Source organism: Coenobita brevimanus, chromosome 60 (genome assembly GCF_032717465.1).
Source record: "Coenobita brevimanus isolate Jiangsu-jjx chromosome 60, ASM3271746v2, whole genome shotgun sequence".
NCBI lineage: Eukaryota > Metazoa > Arthropoda > Malacostraca > Decapoda > Coenobitidae > Coenobita > Coenobita brevimanus.
The window spans coordinates 29,865,108-29,885,219 of record NC_137013.1 but is presented as its reverse complement, the minus strand read 5'-3'; the positions used below and the strand labels follow the sequence as shown (position 1 = coordinate 29,885,219).

The 20,112-nt window shown below is 41.0% G+C and overlaps 1 protein-coding gene across 1 annotated transcript in view; it reads left to right on the top strand.

Moving 5' to 3' along the window:
- The window catches only part of LOC145403347 (cilia- and flagella-associated protein 418-like), a 37,731-nt gene extending 23,270 nt beyond the window's left edge, over positions 1–14,461 (top strand). Inside the window, exons 2-3 of the mRNA XM_080275136.1 lie at positions 13,175–13,360; positions 14,079–14,461. Coding sequence (XP_080131262.1) covers positions 13,175–13,360; positions 14,079–14,328 — 436 coding nt within the window. The 3' untranslated portion in view covers positions 14,329–14,461. The remainder of the gene's footprint in view (positions 1–13,174; positions 13,361–14,078) is intronic.
- The last annotated feature ends 5,651 nt before the right edge of the window (positions 14,462–20,112 follow it).

Genomic DNA, 20,112 nt, shown 5'->3' with positions numbered 1-20,112 from the left:
TATCTATATATATACTTAAATACAGTAGGCTTGCACAGTGCGCGAGAGATTGGGCGGTCCACGACCTTGCGCACTGGGAATTCGCGTACTGGGAATACATAATCTTATGAGAATAATTACATATGGCGGTACCCCCTCATACCTGGACATTTTTTGGCCCTTAGAGACATAATAAAGGTCATATTTTTCAGACATTGTACTAAAGTTATAGCTACAATAACAAAAATATGGGTAGTCACCTTAACAACAGTAGACAACAGGCCTGATGACCTTAAATAACAGGGGTTCCGAGGCGCGGTAACACTTACGGCGCCGCACCTCCCACCCACCAACACTTTCCTCCATAGATTCCTCTTGAGCACCTTCCCCAGGAGCATCAAAGTCACTCACTTCGGCCATAAACCCTTCAAAGTCCAATGCTGACACTTCTGACATTGCATCCTCTTCATCCTCAACAGTAGAATGCCTGGGAATTTCTGCGCATCAACATGACGACACGTGATGCGCTGTGTGAGGGGTGGTCGCGCACTAATAGAAAATGGCACTCCTTGCCTCTGACTCGTGTTCTGTGCAGTAAACTTGCACATTCAAGGGTTTTTGGTTATGATTTTTGGTCACTCGCGCACAATGCGAATCGCGCACTGCAATGACGCGCACTGTGCGAACCTACTGTATTGTGTTCAGGTTGATTTATAAATTGTTTTTAGGCTTAGATTAATGTGTTTTAGTCATAAGTGGAGCGAACACTGTCATTTGGGGTACGGATTCTCGCCTGTCGGACGAGGTACAAAACAGTGTGGACAGCTAGGTACTCAGCAAAGAATATTTCGTGTTTTACCATTGAACTGTCATCAGACCTATCTTGGAATACATAAAAATAATTTTAAATAGTAATACTGTAATTATGAAAACCTTAGAGAATAAATATTTCATGCATTGGTAAAAACTGTGACATCAATAAGTCATGTACTTACATTAAGGCTGTGCAAGGAAAAACTCTTTGAAAATACAATGGAATTTCTTAACAAATGTTGGAAAAGAAGAGAGAAGAAAGTAAAGGAACTCAGTAACAACAGTAGCTAAAACAACATAAAGAGGGACCATTGAAAAGGCTATCCTGATTGCATCATTGATCGATAAATCATGTGTTTACATTCACGTTGTTCAAGGGAAAACGCATTGAAAATACAAAGGGATTTCTAAATAAATGTTGGGAAATAAGAGACAAGAAAATAAAGGAGCTCAGCAACCAGCACAGTAAGTAAAACAACATAAAAAGGGGCCTTTGAACAGGCTATCCTGATCGCGTCATCGATTGATAATTCATATGTTACATTTGGGCTGTTCAAGGGAAAACACTTTGAAAGTACAAAGGAATATCTAAATTAATGTTGGAAAATAAGAGAAGAAAATAAAGGAGCTCAGCAACAAAAGCAGTAACAAAAATGACATAAAGAGGGGCTGTTGAAAAGGCTATCCTGACTGAATCATCAATCATATTCCCCGTCAAAACAATCACATTCCCCGTCAAAACATCAGTGATTCTCTGACACAGCAGTTCGCACCTTGGACGATTCTACATCATTCATACATTATTATTAGGCTATGCATAACAGATTTTATTTGATTGTCCCAGGACCATCTGATGGTGGGATTGTATACAATGCTGCTGCTGCTTCTCTACCAAGTTTGAATGCAAGTCGGAGATCGCATTCTCCAGTGATTTCGATTGGGTACAAGCAAGATGGGCACTGGTGTAGGCCTAGGTTAGCTTCTTTCACAGCTTAGGCCATTTAGATTGGTTTAAAAATTTTTGTAGACTTATTGGGGTGAGTTTAGAACTTGGTTGGGGGGAAACCCAAGGCTCAAAAATGGATCCCTATACTTTACATGTTTAACCCCAAACCACCGGCTGACATGTATAGCAGTCACGATTTTGGGCGCGGAGCAACGCCGGTTGACGTGTATAGCTGCAGGCATCTTCCCACTACCATTTGAACTTTAACTTATCCTTACTCATCGATGGGATCACCTAGAGACGTGGATATACTTTTATTTGAAAGAGGAAGAGTTGGTGATTCTTATATATTGTTAATTTTTTCCCTAGCTGTTATAGTTTGGCAGATATTAGGGTTTAAAGTAAGAGTATTTTTTTCCATCACGGATATCCCCCATAGGGAGGAGCTTGCAACATCGGAAAACCCCCAGCGTGTAGGGGTTAATCTACCCCGAGATACGATACCCTGCCCAGCAATGGGTTTTTACTTAACCAGTTGCTTCGTTGAACCAGGGTATGCCTGTAATTTAGAGTGTTACGTAGTGTAAGAACACTCTGGATATTTTGGATGTCTCCAAGTTGGTAACTTGCTTTTCTGAGAATGAAGTAGGTCATTTTAGTATATAAGGAGCTTATATAAGGGTGGGGAGGGGACTAGAAGAGTTTTGGTTCAGTTTGAGATAAGTTCAGTGTCAGTTCACTGTCAGTGCAGATTGTATAGCTCCAGTACTTGTGAAAACAGTGAAGTGAGGTTGGCAAGCATTAAGTGTAATTACAGTATTTGGTAAAAAAAGACTGCGAACTTGAGATGCCAGTATTTATTTACAATGCCTGAGCTGATCATGTTGTTGCTCACTCATAGGTTGACCATAGAAAGAATGACTCACTGGCCAACATCCTCTATACTGAAATACCGTTGTTGGAGCCTGTGGCAGTGTGGGACGGGGATGTAACAGCAATTTACAGTCAGATCCCAATGAGGATACGATACTGTATACACTTTCTACATAGTGCAGTGGTAGGCATATTGATTTAGGAGGTAAAAATTAATATTTGAGAATTTTCCTGGTGAGGGGTGCTAAAAATGTGACTTGTGCTAGGAAACTGAAAACCACTGAAAGTTTTGTTGTAAGATGGCATGTAGCTTGGTAAATAATGACTGTAACATTTATGGCACAAAAAATAATGTTTTCTCCCCAAAAGCAAACATAGTACAGTGGTGTAATGCAAATTTTGACATGCAGGTTGTGGCAACCATCATTCACTCAGTTAATGTAGTGCTGCCTATTTCTTCCTTCAGTTTATCATACTTTTGCTCTGTCTGCCCTCCTTTCTTGTTATTTCTCCCATCTTTCCTCTCACTTTTTAATACTCTTCTTTCCTTTTCAGGTGGCTTTACATTGAGTGACAAGTCTAATGGTTTCCTGGAAGCCAGGAAACCATTTACGGCGCTGGGTGGTAGCCATATAACCAAATCACCCTTGTCAGCATGTGGGTTGGCAGAGGGTTAGTTCCCCTCCCCATAAAACAACTGTCTCAAAGACAATTGGCTATCCCTTATGGGATTATGGTGTCTGGCTGTAGATTGATAGATTTAAGCAAAAACCAACTGAATAGTACTGAAGTTATGGTGTTTCTTTGTTTCATTAAAAACATTCTTTAATGTGAGGATAACCAATATCAGCTAATTGTATAAATTTGCCAAGAGTTTTTTTTTTTTTTTTTTTTTTTTTTTTTTCATCAAGGAAACATAGGATCACCATATTTTGCAGTTTTCTTCTGTACTTTCCTTTATCATAGCTCTTCATGGGATTCTTTGAGTATTTTCTGCTCGTGTTTTCAAGCTTCAGTGCTTCTTTACAATCCCTAATGGTGCCGAAGACAGATGGACGCCATCTTGTGGTACACAAAGACATACAGACACCATCTTAGAATGTCATTTGTTAATTAAATTACCCTAATTAATGGCTGTTGCTGGGTGGTAACCATATAACCAAACCATACATGCTCCCTGCATGTCAACAAGTGGGTTGGTGGAGGGTTAGTGCTCCTCCCCATAAAACAAATAATCAAAGTCAGATGGCCACCCCTTACGGGATTATGATGTCTGGCAATAGACAGATAGATAGATATTAAAACCAAATTTAAATTTTTGTAACTCAACCTAATTTTGTTTATCCTAACTGAACCTAACCTAACCAATTTTATGCCGACCTAACCAAAAGTATACTGATTTAACTTGTCACTCATGTAATCATATTTTTCTTGTTTATTGATGGATCCTCTTCATACTTGAAATCACATTTCTGTACACCTTTACAAAGTCACTGAATCATTTCAAAGGTAGGTAAAAAAAATGTGTTAATTTTTAAGTTGTGGTCCTATGTCTCCTTAAGGATTATCATTTGTTTGTTCTTTATGGCAGTTTCATCAAGTCCTCCTTTGATTCATTTCTGAAGATCAACTACTGGCTTGCTTCTTGCCCTCTAATGAAGACTTCTTACATCTCATAACTAGATACTATGCCTGCAACTTCTGTGACTAATTTGACACATCATTCTATGGCTTGAGCATGAGATGGTCACTTAGAGTCACTTGCATTGTCCCAGCAATGAACTTTTTCACTTCAGTTGTAAGCTTACAGGTTAAAGGTAGTTTGTAGATTCCATCAGACCACTCAGTCAGGTCTAAAAGTGAGGATGCTTCTGAGGTAATGGAAGGAGTCTTTCAGGCATGGACAGAAATATTCTCTAGTTGGGTGTCTTCATCTCCCTCTCCTTTCAAGTCAGTAATCTTTTGGACACCTTGCTGCCTGTCCTGACTCTCATCAGAGCAAGTCACTGTTTGAATTATTTTGGTAAAGGCAGAATATGTTGAACATTGTATGGGAGGCACAGCAGTATCTACCACAACCTTTTTCTGATGCTTTGGTTGCTGCAGTTGAAATAGAATGTACCGAGGGCCCTGAATCCAAAAGTGTTTCACTTTAATGGTGAAACAGCAAGGATAGTAAATGCCCACAGTGTACTCCACTATCATTCTTAGATTTTTCACATTGTTTTCTTTGAGGCCATGCATTGATACCCATACTCAACAAAGTCTGCTCTTGTCAGTCACCTTGCTTGACTTACAGGGCCAATTTCAAGAAGAGCCAGGTCTGTAGGCTGACAGCCTGTTTTGATTGTATAATTTTGTAACCATATGCTTGATCAGTGGAGAGATCCTTCAGTACTTCTTTGCATAGGTGGACAAGAGGTTCCATTTTTCAGTGTATCTTTGTAAATGAAGGACTGAGTTCTATCTCTGTGGCAGAGTCAAGTATTGTCCCTCTAGTGCCAGTCCACTTGTTGTTTGACATGATTTGCCATCCACCATTGTTATCAAGTGTTATGGGGGTAGCGCACTGATATGGAGGGCTCAAGCCAGCCAGTTCAGGTTATGACCAAGCTTCACTTCTATTCAGTGCCTAGTGGCACCCTCCCAGCCAGTGTTGACATTTGTGAAGTCACCACCAGTAGCATGAAGATTTGTCAATGCTTCATTTTCTCATGAATTTTACGAGATTGTCTGTGATGATCTCAGCATGTTTACTTGTCTTTGAGGGTTTCTCAGATGTGAAGCGGAAAAAATACTGTCCACCTTACTCACTGCACAGTGTAATGCTCCTCTTTGACTATGCCTGGAAACTCTCTTTCTGATTCCTACTTCCTTGAGCATCACTTTTGTTGTGTCTTGGCAGCCATTAAAAGAGAAGTCATTGATTCCTTCCTTGCAACAGTCCTGAAATTTCTGGTTTAGTGTTTTCATAAATTTCTCCTGTGCCCTCTTTACCTTGTTGTCATCAACAACAAACCTCGTATCCTCATTTGTGATCAACTCTGCATCCATCAGTACAGCTACTGTATAGCAATGGCAGCTGTAGCGCAAAAGCCAATGCCATACCTGATACTTTTCAGGGCAAAATTAGTTGTTCCCTATTTTTTTATAGGTGGCTATGATGTAGGTTCAAATAGGGGCTCATCTGGAAAATCAATTGGCACATCCTTATATTCTTCATTTCCAGAAAGCTCTAGTTTTTCAGATGTTATCAAGGATTGTTGCTTATTCATCTCAGCTTTCTATTTACCTTCAGAGCTTCTTTTCATCTCTTCCTGTTGTCGCTTTTGCTTCTTGACTTGCTTGTAATGATGAGGAAGGTGTAAAATCCCCATTTGATTAGGTCCAATGGAGCCGGTTTTGTGTTTTGTCCTTTGATATAACAACTTCTTTTGAAGATATCTTTCTCTTCTTAGGAAACTGACGGTTGATGAGAGTTTCTTTTTCACAACCATGAGGGTAACTGTAATTAGAGTAGGCAGTGATTCCACATGCCCTATCAAGAATGTTGAAGAGCTTGTCAGGCTTTGCAGCAGAAGTTCCTTGATTTCCAGTTTTTCTCTGCCCAGAGGTATGTTTCTGGCCTGCTTCCAACCCTGTTGAGTCTTGTTTAGTGTGGTGACTCCAGAATTTAAAACAGGAGGGTAGAACAAATCATTTGCTCTATTCCATTTTTCAATCACTGCTGGATAATTGTCCATATCTTAACTGATTACTTTCTCACATCCTCACTGTTATGTTTTCTTAAAAAAGTCCATATCTTAGAACATCATGTAGAGTTGAAAGTTCAGATGGCAGAAGCTCTCTGGCAGTTCCTAACAGATTACTTATGTGCATAAAGATTGACTCTCTAGTCCACATATTTAAAGTCATGCTGTAGTATAAGGACAGCGTGCATAACAGTATTGCTACTTGTGAGTATTAATTGAGTAGTGTCTAAATTGTGCTTGGGTAGGGACTTGTTGTTGACTGGGTTGGTAGGTCAGTACACATATTTAGTAACTAAGATTTTTAAAAATGTGAAGTATACCAGACAATGAACAAACACTGAAAGAAATGCTTTATGACATCCAAAAGTGCTCAAATGTGTGATTTTAAAATAGAAAGAATTGTAAGAAATAATTTTTATGAGGAGTATTTGTCTGTAAGAAATTCAGCAAGATAGCAAGTAAAGGGCAGAGAGTCCTCACATTTACATAAGTAGTCCCTCATTCAGCCAGACGCTGAACCTTGGCTGTATTAAACCATTAGTTGAATTTACTTGATATTATCCAGACTTAAAAGTCCCAGAGAACTTCAGTGGGCCAGCCAACATGTTCAAACATTTGGTATTATGGCCGCTGGGTTCAAGCCGTGAGTGGGAAGTTGGCTGTAACCCACAACCAGAGCTAAAATGTCCGTCCACCCTTGTACTCAATGGTCAAAGTCGCGCATTCATCTGATCACTCCCAATGAACCTCCAGCACCCGAGTAAAACAACTGTAACCCACAAGCGGAGTCAAAACGTCCGTATGCATCCCCACTGAATGTCCAAAGTCACACGGCCACTGGGTTAAGTCTTTCCTGACTGCCACTGAGATTGTAACACAGACCATAAGCCATGAGTACATGATCGGTGACAGCTCCATCCACCTCTCTACCGAACATCTAAAGTCCCCCAGTCACCGTGAGTTGTGTTTCCACATGACCACTCAACATCTAACAGACTGCAAGCCATGATTAAATGTACAGTGAAGGTGCCCGCCTGCATCGTGACAGCAGGGTGAAAATCCTGCCCACAACCTTGCTTCTCCCACCCTCCCGTCCCTCCTTCATACCCTCCTGGTCCCTCCCTCACTCCCTCAGTCCCATCCTTCCTCTGTGGTGATAACAATGATTCGTGAGTTTTTAAAATTTTTTTGCTGTTTATTCGACTACTAATGGTGGTACCGAAATTCTGCAAAATTGACAAGAAAGCTCATGAAATTCTGCATCTAGACATATGCTTAACTCTTCGAAGGTGCTGGCAAAATTTTGCGCTAGGATGGTGTGAAGTTCTGTGAAGGTATGTTTTACTCCTGAACACTTTATTCTCACTGCTTTTGATGTACTTTTACTTATCAGTTTTATGTGTTTTTATTATCATATCTTATAGTATAAACACCAGTGAAGATGATGGTATACCATTTATACCAATATAACCAATTTCCAGTGGCATAAAATGATGCAAGAGTTTATAGAGGTTGGGGGAGTGGACTTTCTGACCACTACTTGGTGGTGGCCAGAATTAGAATTCAAGTAAGATGGAGGAATAGAAGAAGGGAAAGACTAGAGGAAGGAGTAGTTGCAAGGAGAGTGGAAAGGTTACAAGAGGATGAGAAAAAGGCAGAGTATAAGAGAGAAGTGGAGGAACGATTGGGCAAATATGAATTGGAGCAGATGGGAGACGTGGAAGATGTGTGTAGGATATTTACAGAAGAAATATGTGCAGCATGTGATGTGGTGTGTGGAAGGAAGAGAAGACAGAGGGGGGTGCAAGGAACAGTGTGGTGGACTGAAGAGGTGAAACAGGCTGTGGCACAAAAGAAGAAAGCATACAATGAATGGATGAGAAATAGGGGCATGGAAGAAGTTGAGAGGCAGAAGAGAGAGTTATATGTAGAAAGAAAAGAGAGGTGAAAAGATTAGTAAGAGAGAGTAAGAAGAGAGTGGATGAGGAATTTGGAAGGAATTTGAGTGTAAAGTGGAGGGACTGTAAGAAAATGTTCTGGAAAGAGGTGAAAAGAGTAAGACAGGGTGGAAGTGAAGTTAGCAGGGGAGTGAAAGATAAAAATGGTAGATTACTAATGGAGAAGGGAGAAAAAGTGAGCAGATGGAGAGAACACTTTAAGGAATTGTTGAACGTAGAGGATGGAAGTAATGCGAGTATAAGTGGCTGGGGAATGGCTGGGAGAAGGAGGGGGGTGCGAAGACAGGAAGAAATCAGTAGGATAGAAGTTGTGGAAGCAATGAAGAAAGTTAAATCGGGGAAAGCCCCAGGAATTGATGGGGTGTGGTGAAATGCTGAAGCATGGGGGAGAGATAGTAGTAGAATGGATGTGGAAGATGTGCAGATTGGCCTGGGAGGAAGGTAGAGTCCCGGAGGATTGGAAGTCAGGTATAATTATTCCCTTGTACAAAGGAAAAGGGGAAAAAGAAGTGTGTGGTAATCATAGGGGCATTTGTCTTCTTAGTATAATAGGAAAGTGTATGGTAGGATACTTATTGACAGAATTAGAGAAAGAACAGAAAAATTAGTTGGAGAAGAACAGGGAGGCTTTAGGAAGGGAAGAGGTTGTGTAGATCAGATATTCATTCTTAGATCTTTAGTGGAAAAGTTTCTAGAGAAGGGAAAGAAGTTGTATGCAGCTTTCATGGATTTGGAGAAAGCATATGACAGGGGGGGATAGACAAGGATTCTGGAAAGTGTTAAGAATATATGGAGTAGATGGGAAGTTGTTGAATGCTGTGAAGAGTATGTACGATGGTGCAAAGGGTTCAGTGTGTGTGGATGGTGAACTAAGTGAATTTATCTCTTTGAAAGTTGGGTTGAAACAGGGATGTGTCATGTCTCCATGGTTGTTCAATCTGTACATGGATGGGGTAATAAAAGAAGTACAAGGTAGGGTAGTGGATGTTGGAGTGGCCCTGGTGAGAGGATAGTGTTTGGAAACTCCCTGTACTGTTGTTTGCAGATGATACGGTGTTGTTGAGTGAAGACGAAGGGGAGCTGCAAGGCTTGGTGGATGAGTTTGGGAGAGTTTGTAAGAAACGGAATCTAAAGGTGAATGTAGGGAAGAGTAAAGTGATGGTCTTTGAAAGAGGTGAAGTCAGTGAATGCACAGCAAGGTTGGATGGTGAGGAACTGGAAAATGTGAATACGTTTAAGTACTGTACTTGGGTAGTGTGATGAGTAAGGATGGAAATTTGGAGGGTGAAGTGCTTGAAAGGGTACAGCAGGGAAGAAAGGTTGCTGGTTCTTTGAAAGCAGTGATAAGAAACAGGGACGTGAGCATGGAAGTAAAAAAGTTACTACATGACAGTATTGTGATACCAACTCTAACGTACGGAAGTGAAGCTTGGACGTTGTTGGAAGGACACAAGTCAAGAGTGAGAGCAGTGGAAATGAGTTATTTAAGAGGAGCCTGTGGAGTCACATGGAGAGACAGGCTGACGAATGAGGATATAAGGGAGCGTTGTGGTGTTGATGTGGATGTGATAGGAAGCGTTATGAGGAACACACTGAGGTAGTTTGGCCATGTGGAGAGGATGGAGGGTGAAAGACTGACGAAGAGAGTGTATGTGAGTGAGGTGGAGGGGGGGAGGGGGAGGCTGAGGATGAGATGGAGGGATGGGTGGAGAGGTATATGAGAGAGGGGGGTGTGAGTTGGGAGCAGGGCAGTGAAATGGCAGGGGACAGGGTGACTTGGAGGTGATTTGTTTGTGGCCACCCCAAACGGGATTGAGGCGTCTGGCAATAGATAGATAGATAGATATTTGGCCGTGGAATTTCTTCTGAGCCCTGGGAGCAATCACTCGTCACAGATACCCCAGTAACTCATTTTCAAACCGTCTTCAGTTTTTTGTGGATTTTTGTTGTTTATGCATTGTGTTCTTGATGTTCAGCATTAGTATGGATAATCCTGTGTGTGTTTTGATGTCTCAGTATGGCAGAGTGACCAGAAAACAGTGACTAAATTAGGAGGGGTACATACATACAGTAGTGTATAAGTAGGGTTTTTTTTTTTTTTTTTTTTTTTTTTTTTTTTAATAGGGTTTCTTGGTGTTTAGCATTATTTTGGATATTTCCATGTGTGTTTTGATGTCAAAATATGGCAGAGTGACCAGAAAACAGTGCCAAAATTGGGAGGGGTACTGACTTCCTCATGGCTGACATTAAAATTTCTTCAGTTGATGTATTTTCTGCCATTACTGGCCTCGGTACTAACAAGGCATATGGGCCTGATGGGGTCCCTCCTGTTGTTCTCAAAAACTGTGCTTCTGTGCTTACACCCTGCCTAGGCAAACTATTTCGCCTTTGTCTGTCAACTTGTACCTTTCCTTCTTGCTGGAAGTTTGCTCTCATTCAGCCAGTCCCAAAGAAGGGTGACCACTCCCAACCCTCCAACTATCGTCCAATTGCTTTAACGTCCTGTATTTCAAAAGTTTTCTAGTCAATTCTTAATAAAAAAATTTTAAGGCATCTTTCCTATCACAACCTTCTTTCCGATCGTCAGTATGGGTTCCGTCAGAGACGCTCCACTGGCGATCTTCTCACCTACCTTTCAGATTCCTGGTCATCCTCCTTTCGGGACTTTGGCGAAAGCTTTGCCATTGCACTTGACATCTCAAAGGCTTTCGATCGAGTCTGGCATAAATCTTTAATTTCCAAACTGCCCTCCTACGGTTTCTATCCTTCTATCTGTACCTTCATCGCTAGCTTCCTTTCTGGTCGTTCTATAGCTGCTGTCGTAGACGGCCATCGTTCTTCTCCTAGATCTATCAACAGTGGTGTTCCTCAGGGCTCTGTCCTATCACCAACTCTCTTCCTTTTATTCATCAATGATCTTCTAAGCTGTACATCTAACCCTATCCACTCATACGCTGATGACTCCACCCTTCACCTTTCCATTCGGTTCCCGCAACGCCCATCTCAACAGTTACTTCAAGAAACAAGGGATGAGGCTATGGCACACCTAATGTCTGACTTGGCTCATATCTCTGACTGGGGTAAAAATAATATGGTTGTCTTTAATGCTTCTAAGACTCAGTTCTTACACCTATCAACCCGACAAAATCTTCCACAGGTATGCCCACTGATGTTTAATAATATTCAGATTAATCCTGCATCATCCTTGAACATGCTTGGGGTTTCATTTACTCGTGACTTATCTTGGAAAGATCATATTACATCTCTTGTAAAATCTGCTTCCAAGAGATTGGGTGTGCTAAGCCGACTCTGCTCTTTCTTCACCCCTGCACAATTGTTGACTCTATACAGGGGTTTTATCCGCCCCTGTGTGGAGTACAACTCTCATGTGTGGGGAGGCTCCCCACATACAGCTCTTCTCAATAGGGTGGAGTCAAAGGCTTTTCGTCTCATTAACTCTCCTCCTCTTACTGACTCCCTTCAACCTCTGTCTCTTCACCGCACTGTTGCATCTTTATCTCTTTTCTATCGCTACTTTAATGGTCACTGCTCCTCTGAACTGTCTGCTTGCATTCCTCCACCTCTACGACGGGCGCGTAGCACCCGTCTAGCAGCAAACTCTCATCCCTTTTCTGTCCAACTCTCTAATGCAAGAGTTAACCGTTACTCCCAGTCTTTCATTTATGCAACAGGTCAGCTCTGGAACTGTCTCCCTCTGTCTGTATTTCCTCCTGCCTATGATCTCCAGTCTTTCAAACGCAGTGTGTCCAGGCATCTCAAAATGATCGGATCTTGAATTTGGCTCTCTATTGTATTTTGTTTTTCTCTTGGAGGGAACTGTTACTGCGGGCTGATGGCCTTTGGTTCCTTCTTCCTCGCATAAAAAAAAAAAAAAAAAAAAGTAGTGTATAGGTAGGGTGTTTTATGGTTTTCAGTTTTTTTTTCTTTTTTCATGCTTTTCTTGGTGTTTAGCATTACTTTGGATATTCCTGTGTGTTTTGATGTCTAAACATGACAGATTGACCTGAAAACAGTGCCAGAATTAGGAGGGGTACTGTACAAACAGTAGTGTATAGGAAGGGTGTTTTTGGTTTTCATTGGTTTTTCTGCATGGTTTTCTTGGTGTTTAGCATTACTTGGGATATTCCTGTGTGTGTTTTGATGTCTTTATGCCTGAATGACCAGAAAACACTGCCAAATTAAGCATAAGTACTGTGCAAATAGGTTAGGTACTGGTTGGAGGTTGAGTATAGTTAGGGTCTAGATGTAGTTGGGGAATAGTGTTCATTATCCAGATGTTGCCACTACCCGGACTTGCCTTTGGCTTTGTCATGTCCAGATAAATGAGAGATTACTGTAGTCTGTCAAGGAAGACTAAATGGGACTGAAATATATATATATATATATATATATATATATATATATATATATATTTTTAAGTAAAAATGCAAGTTTTTAACACCCGGCATCTTTCATATTAGGAGATTTAAAAATTGACACACCCAATTGTAGTGTTTTTATTTTTACTTTTGTTCAGTTCTCGTATTTCTAGATGCTGCCCAGTGCTCACCCTGTTTATCAGTAGGAAACAGGATGCTAACAGTGGTAGTGATGACAATGAAGATGATGATGAAGAAAATGGTGATAATGATCATATCATTGATGCAAATGGTGATGGTAAAGGTGATAGATAATAATGTTGATGGTAAGGATGGTAGTATTGATAACAGTGATGTTGTTAGTGATGTTGATGGTAACAATGATTATAATGTTGATAAGGATGGTAATACTGATGGCTGATGTTGTAAGTGATGATTATGTTGATGCCTCTGTATCTCCTTTATAACATCTAGTGCTAGTGTCAAAACGGAGGACCTGAAGGACCTGTTAGATGACCTTGGACCTCCTCCTCCACACCTGCCATCCCTCCCTGCTCAATTCACCCATCCCTCTAAGGCCTCCACCTCCAGCAGATGCTCCCTGGCATACCTAGGGGGCACCTCCCTCACCCTAGGTCACTCTCAGGGTGCAACACTAAGGTGGGGTGAAGCTTGGCCCACTAGATCTCATGCATAGTAGTTGAGACCAGAATTTGTCTTATATTTCTCTTTTCCATCTCACTTCCCTCTGCTGGCTGATGTTGTAAACTGAGAGGGTTAGTATGTTTCTGTGCTCACAGAATACTGGTATTCTTTTTACAAAATCCTTTAGAGAGGGAGGTGACAAACTTGTCCTAAGTATGAAGTACATGTCATGGAACAGTAGGCAAACTTTTATCCCTGACAGTACTGTACCATCACCATGCACTGTGAGATGCCATAGTAATTCTTCAAAATAAGTTCTATTTTTTTTTTTTTTTTTTTTTTTTTTTTTCCCGCTTAGTCTACATCAGCTGGCATATTTCTTCTTTTACATGGTCTACTATCAGGTGATTTTATTCATTTAGTAGAACATGTGTTAGTAGAGGAGTTAATGAAGACAGTGCCTAATACTACCAATTCAGCAAATCTCCCCAAAGTTGAATAAAGGCATCAGCTGGCAAGAATATTTTTTTGGAAAAAAGAAAAAAAAAAATCGTAGTGAAGGAAAATTATAATTCCACTGCTACGCAAATTTGCCATTGCCCTCCCATTTACAATACTTGTTGTCTGGTTAAAATTGTGATATTTAAGAAGACCTACTAGTAATGACAGCTGTCTAGATAATTACAGAAAGTCTCTTTCACTGTTACTGTTATCATGACCTCACACCATGCAGAGGGTGTGACCGACTACGGTGTCTGGGCTGTGACCTGAGTGTGGTGACTGTGGATGGGTTTGCATGGACACCACACACTGACTACCTCTTCCTGCGCACGCACTACCCTGACCTGACACGACTTCGGGCTCATCTTGATCCTCAGCGTGGCACCAGGGCATACGCCTGCCAATGTCAGTGTCGCACAATCTTAGAGACAACCAGAGTGGATGCGGAGAAAGGTCTGAAATGGGTTTGTGGTGGCCATTAACCTTTTCATTCCAGTGAAGTTTTCCCAATTTTACTCTTATCTTCAGCCAGTATTATTTAGCTTTGTGTAGATCTTTTGTAGCAGAGGGATGAAGGAAGGCTATTTCTGACACCTCACTTTGGAAAGTCTGTCCTAGTTTGAATAAAATTGTCAGAGGTCAGCAAAAATTAAGCAGCAAAATACATAACATCATACTAGGGGTTAGCTGCTTCAGTCCAAGGATATTATTTTTTACTTTGTTCTTGCTGTTACCAGTCAATTTTATTAAGTTTAGGAGAGTCATTTAGTAGTGGGGGATCATTGAAGTTCGAAAATATACTCTGAAGCTCAGTGAAATCAGAAAATAGCAAGAATGAATTACTATATACATTCTTGGTCGTTGGGATGACATTATTCTCTAGCCATTATTAAACTCTGTGCCTCAGTATGAGAAGTGATTTGCCAGATTTGCTTGCAGATTGTACAATTATTCCCCATTTAATGTTTCACTGTTAAGGTGCAGATGCATAAACACCTCTGTAGCACTGCTAATAACATTGCTTGTGTCTGTTATAACATAAATTTTTTCTTCATCCAATTATTTTTTCCCAGTCCCTCAGTTATTAACCAGAAGCATGTCTCACTTCAAGCTGCTGAACTAAAAGTTGTTTCGCGTAAAGTAGCTTTGTTGCACAGATAATAAACTTAAGTGAGGACTGACTTTATAATTTACCGTATATAGAACTGGGGCATGGCGATATGGTGGTTAGAACATCCCAACTGGAGAGGAAGCTTTTCCATGCACATAGATTTCCTCCCGAAGATGTGGCTGGATATATATATATATATACATATCATCATCATCATCAGCAGCAGCCGTTTGAGTATCCACTGCAGGACCGGCCTATCCCGACCAAAGTCGGGACGATACAGCCAATGTATCTGTACCAAGTGGCTTAGGCTGTCTGGTAGAGATTGTATGTAGGGTGAGAAGTGCTTGTGAGTGTAATTGTAGTGTTGGAGTGGCTTTGGATGTGTGCGTAGTCTGTGATCCAAGTGTAGTCGGCCCACGCAAGCCGACTGGGTGCAAGCATACTTTACAGTAAGCGACACTGGTTCAACCATAGCACCCCTTGTGTCCGCCAATGCAGTATGTGGCCGGGTGAACACTCCCAAAGTTTATTACTCTGGCGGGGCACGAACCCTGGTCCACCCATGTACGAAACACACACTATACCACTGTACCACAGAGGCTACATATATATATATATATATATATATATATATATTTATACACAGGTGTTCCTCCCTTAATGTGGGCATTTGCTTCTGCACCAACCTCACATTAGGCAAATATCGCATTAGAGGGACCGTTGAAACCCCTATTTCCTTCTGCACCCTTGCCCAAAGTCCACTTTTTCCCCCCTTTTGGTGCAAGATTTTTTTATACCCCCCAATTTAAACCTCCTAAGAGCATTAATATGGTTATAAAAAATACAGTAGGTCAATACAGGACTTCTTTATTTATTGTACTGTAGCTTATATGAGGAGAAGAGCAGACACATGTCGCCGGAGATGAGTTAGAGGGGGAGAACACTCACTAATATCCATCAAAGTCAGTTTCAGTAGCAGCACTCCAAACATCACTTTGTAGGTCCTCCATAGCTTTTTCATGCTGTCGCTGGATATCCTCTTGCTGTAGACCAGCAGCAGCTTCTCTGGCGAAGTAACGAGTTATCAGTGACTGTTTACGGCGGTTTACTCGGTCGGTGTGCATACGACTGTAGACACTGACTGCATCAACAATCCACTTAATCATGTCGTTACCTCTTGCAAGGGAAGGGTCGCAGTCAAAGATGAACTTGAGAGACTCGGCTCGACTCAGGACTCAAATTACTGCGTTATGCTAACAGTGCTTGTGTTAGAATGTTTCATACCTCCCGCAATATTGTGCTGCGTTAGAGCAGTATTATGGTACAGCAAACCGCGTTAGGGGAGGAACACCTGTGTATATGTATGTGTGTATATATATATATATATATATATATATATATATATATATATATACAGTAACCCCTCCAATATCCGGATCAGTAGAGCCATAGGCAGGTCCGGATAGTGGTCCTGTCCGGATATTGGGCCCCAGCTTATGGACTTGTACTTATGGACCCTAACTCTGAAAAACACCTATACAACTCCCTCTGGACATGCATTGCACCTATTTAAGACCCAAATCACACCAATAAGGGACATAAAAGACTGAAATAAATGCAAAAGAACCATAAAATGAGGTTTTAGAGGTGAGTTTATACAATATTAAACATTCTGGGTACTTACAAGTCCCTTGCTCTTGGACTGGTTTGAACCGCCAGTTTGCAGTCCACAGTTAATCCTCTGCACTCTAAATTCTAATTTCTTAACACTGCACAACACTGTAAATTCCCGTGTGTTCTAGTGGCAAGGTATTGCAGTTTATTCACTGTTTATTCACAAAAAACAAGCACCTGTGGCTTGCACTGTTATGAGTATCTGCTCTCCATCAGAGTTAAGCTGTGACTGTTGATGTTGGTGGGGTAACAGAGTTGCCAGATCGCAACAGCCACATTACCAATCTCCTCAACTTTCATTGTCAAATATAACTTTTCATTACCAAATTCGTAAAGCTAGCATATATTCTTCACTAATTATATATACAAGTGGAAATACATGTAATCACTCTCCTTATAACTAACACCATGTTGATTATTTTCACACTATGTAGGGTAGCAGATTAATCAGAGAGAGCAAACAATCCACCATCTCCATCCTGTGTATCCTCATACATGTGAAAAATCCATTTGGTAATGCATTATTCTAATTCATTACCAAATGAATTTTTCATTACCAAATTGGCCCACACTTGGTAATGAAAAATACCAAATGGCAACCTGACAGGGGAGGAGGGAGGGGAGGAAGGAAGGGGTGAAGTGACCATGGTGTAACAGCTGTTTGGCGCCAGGCGGGAATTTCAAATTATGGGAGGGAAAAAAGTCAGATTTTTTTCGAATTTTTTGCGGTTTTTGGCCCATTTTGGGAATATTGGATCCCAGGAGGATTATGTCCGGTTAGTGGGGATGTTCGGATATTGGGCGTTCGGATATTAGAGGGATTACTGTATATATATATACTGTATATACATATATACATATATATTTATACATATATATATATACTGTATATATATATATATATATATATATATATATATATATATATATATATATACTGTATATATATATATATATATATATATATATATATATATATAGAGTGGTGGGCAGCACAAACGAAGAAGGACCTTGCACAAGCGCAAAGCGCAATCCACAGTTCACTACCTTGCGCAATCTGACAAATATTTAGCTTGCGCAATATCGCAAAATGCAAGCGCAAACCATTTGCATATATTTTTTGGGAATTACTGAAAAATATTGAGATATTTAAATAAAACAGCAACCTACTTACTTTTTTTATTATTATTATTTTCTATTATTTGTAATTTGAGCAAGTGCGCAATCTAATATTTAGCTTGTGCAATGTCGCAAAGCGCTTGTGCAAATCATTTGCATATATTTGTGGGAATTACTGTATAATATATATTGGTATAATTAAGTAAATTACAAAATTAGCAACCTGTCCACCACCCACGGTGACTGAGGTACAGTAGGTCACTGTCCGGGAAAAACAGCCTATATTTACCAAGGCATTGGCAAAGATCACCTGATAACTGTATCATTAACCCTCCCTCCCTCCCTCCCTCCCTCCCTCCCTCCCTCCCTCCCTCCCTCCCTCCCTCCCTCCCTCCCTCCTTCCCTCCTCCCTCCCTCCCTCCCTCCCTCCCTCCTCCCTCCCTCCCTCCCTCCCTCCCTCCCTCCCTCCCTCCCTCCCTCCCTCCCTCCCTCCCTCCCTCCCTCCCTCCCTCCCTCCCTCCCTCCCTCCCTCCCTCCCTCCCTCCCTCCCTCCCTCCCTCCCTCCCTCCTTCCCTCCCTCCCTCCCTCCTTCCCTCTCTCCCTCCCTCCCTCCCTCCCTCCCTCCCTCCCTCCCTCCCTCCCTCCCTCCCTCCATCTGACAGAGGAGGGAGGGAATGGAGAATAAGAGAGAGAGGAAGGAAGGAATGGAGAATAAGCGAGAGAAGAGGGACAAAATTTATGCCTTATCTCCTCACTCAAAGGGACTCTCCTTTGCCATTCCCGTATTTATTCTCTCTCTCTCTCTCTCTCTCTCTCTCTCTCTCTAGTCTTGTCAAGACAGTTTATTTAATAATTCAATATAGATATACAATAGCATATGTAATTCGTTACAAAAAATAAAAAATCATGAAAACAGAGTATTTAAATCAAATATCCACAGCGTAATAAATTATTAGGCTGTGGATATTTGATTTAAACAATATGTTTTAATGGATTTTGTAAGGAATTGCATATGCCAATCTTCCCTGCTTGTCGTAAGAGGCGACTAAAAGGGACACTTGTATCTACATTCTCTTTGCTCTTTTTCTTTCCCTTGTACTTTGTCTGTCCAAAGCTTCTGCATTTTACTTTTATTTAGTTAATTTCCTCTCTCCACTGTCTGGTTCCTGCGAGTCACTGGCATTGGCTCCAGGGTAAAATATTTTTCTGCCTAAGAAATCTTGATGAACTCTGGTGACGAAGCAATGGCCCTCAGTCCCGTGCAGCCCTTAAGTGGGCAGGGGGTGCTAAGAATCCCACAGTGTAAAAATAAGTTTATACATCCAAAAAGAACCTTAAGAATAGGAAAACTGGAATGTTCGAACCCTCAATCAGGCTGGTAAAATGGAAGAGCTTATTTCAGTGTTCAAGGAATACAAGATAGATGTTTGTGCTCTTACAGAGACAAGGTTGCTTGGAGTTGATAAAATGAATTTGGAAGATGGTATTACTATGTTGGTTTCTGGTAGGAGTGATGGCAATCATTACCAAGGTGTAGGCTTACTGCTGAGTAGAGATGCTTGTAAGGCAGTATGTGAGTTTGAACCAATTAATGAGGGCTTGCTTTATGCTCGTTTAAAATCTGACCAAGATAATATCAATATGGTTGTAGGGTACGCTCCGACATATGAGGCTGCTGACGAAATGAAGGATGACTTTTATGAGAAGCTGCAGGATGTAGTGAATAGAGTGGCAAGACATGATGTGTTAGTTTGCATTGGTGATTTTAATGCGATTGTTGGCAGTAGTAGGGATGGCTTTGAAGTTTGTATGGGTAAGGAGGGTGTTGGTATAAGGAACGAAAATGGGGTGCGACTTAGAAGCTTTTGTTTGGCAAATGACCTTATAAATGGTGGAACTATCTTTGAGCATAGAAAAATACATATGACTACTTGGATTTCACCATGTGGTAAATATTGTAACCAGATTGACCACATTGCAATTAGCAGAAGGCATAGGAGTTATTTGCAAGATGTTTGCGTAAGGAGGGGGGCAGATATAGGTAGTGATCATCAACTTGTTGTGTCAAAGATTAAAATAAAACTTCAGAGAAACGTTAATGGTAATTGTACGAGGGAAAAGTTTCGGTGGGAATGTAGGAACAGGTTTCTAGTCCTGCAGACTTTGATGGAATCTGAAGACAATGATATTAATCAAATGTGGAGAGAGGTAAAAGAGGTTTTGCATGAGAGTACTAAGGTTACTATTAAGAAAAGGGGAAAAGCGAGAAGGAAAAAGTGGATGTCAGATGAAACATGGAATGCAATTCAGAAAAGAAAAGGGGCTAAGTTAAGAAGTAAAGAACAACATATTGATGACC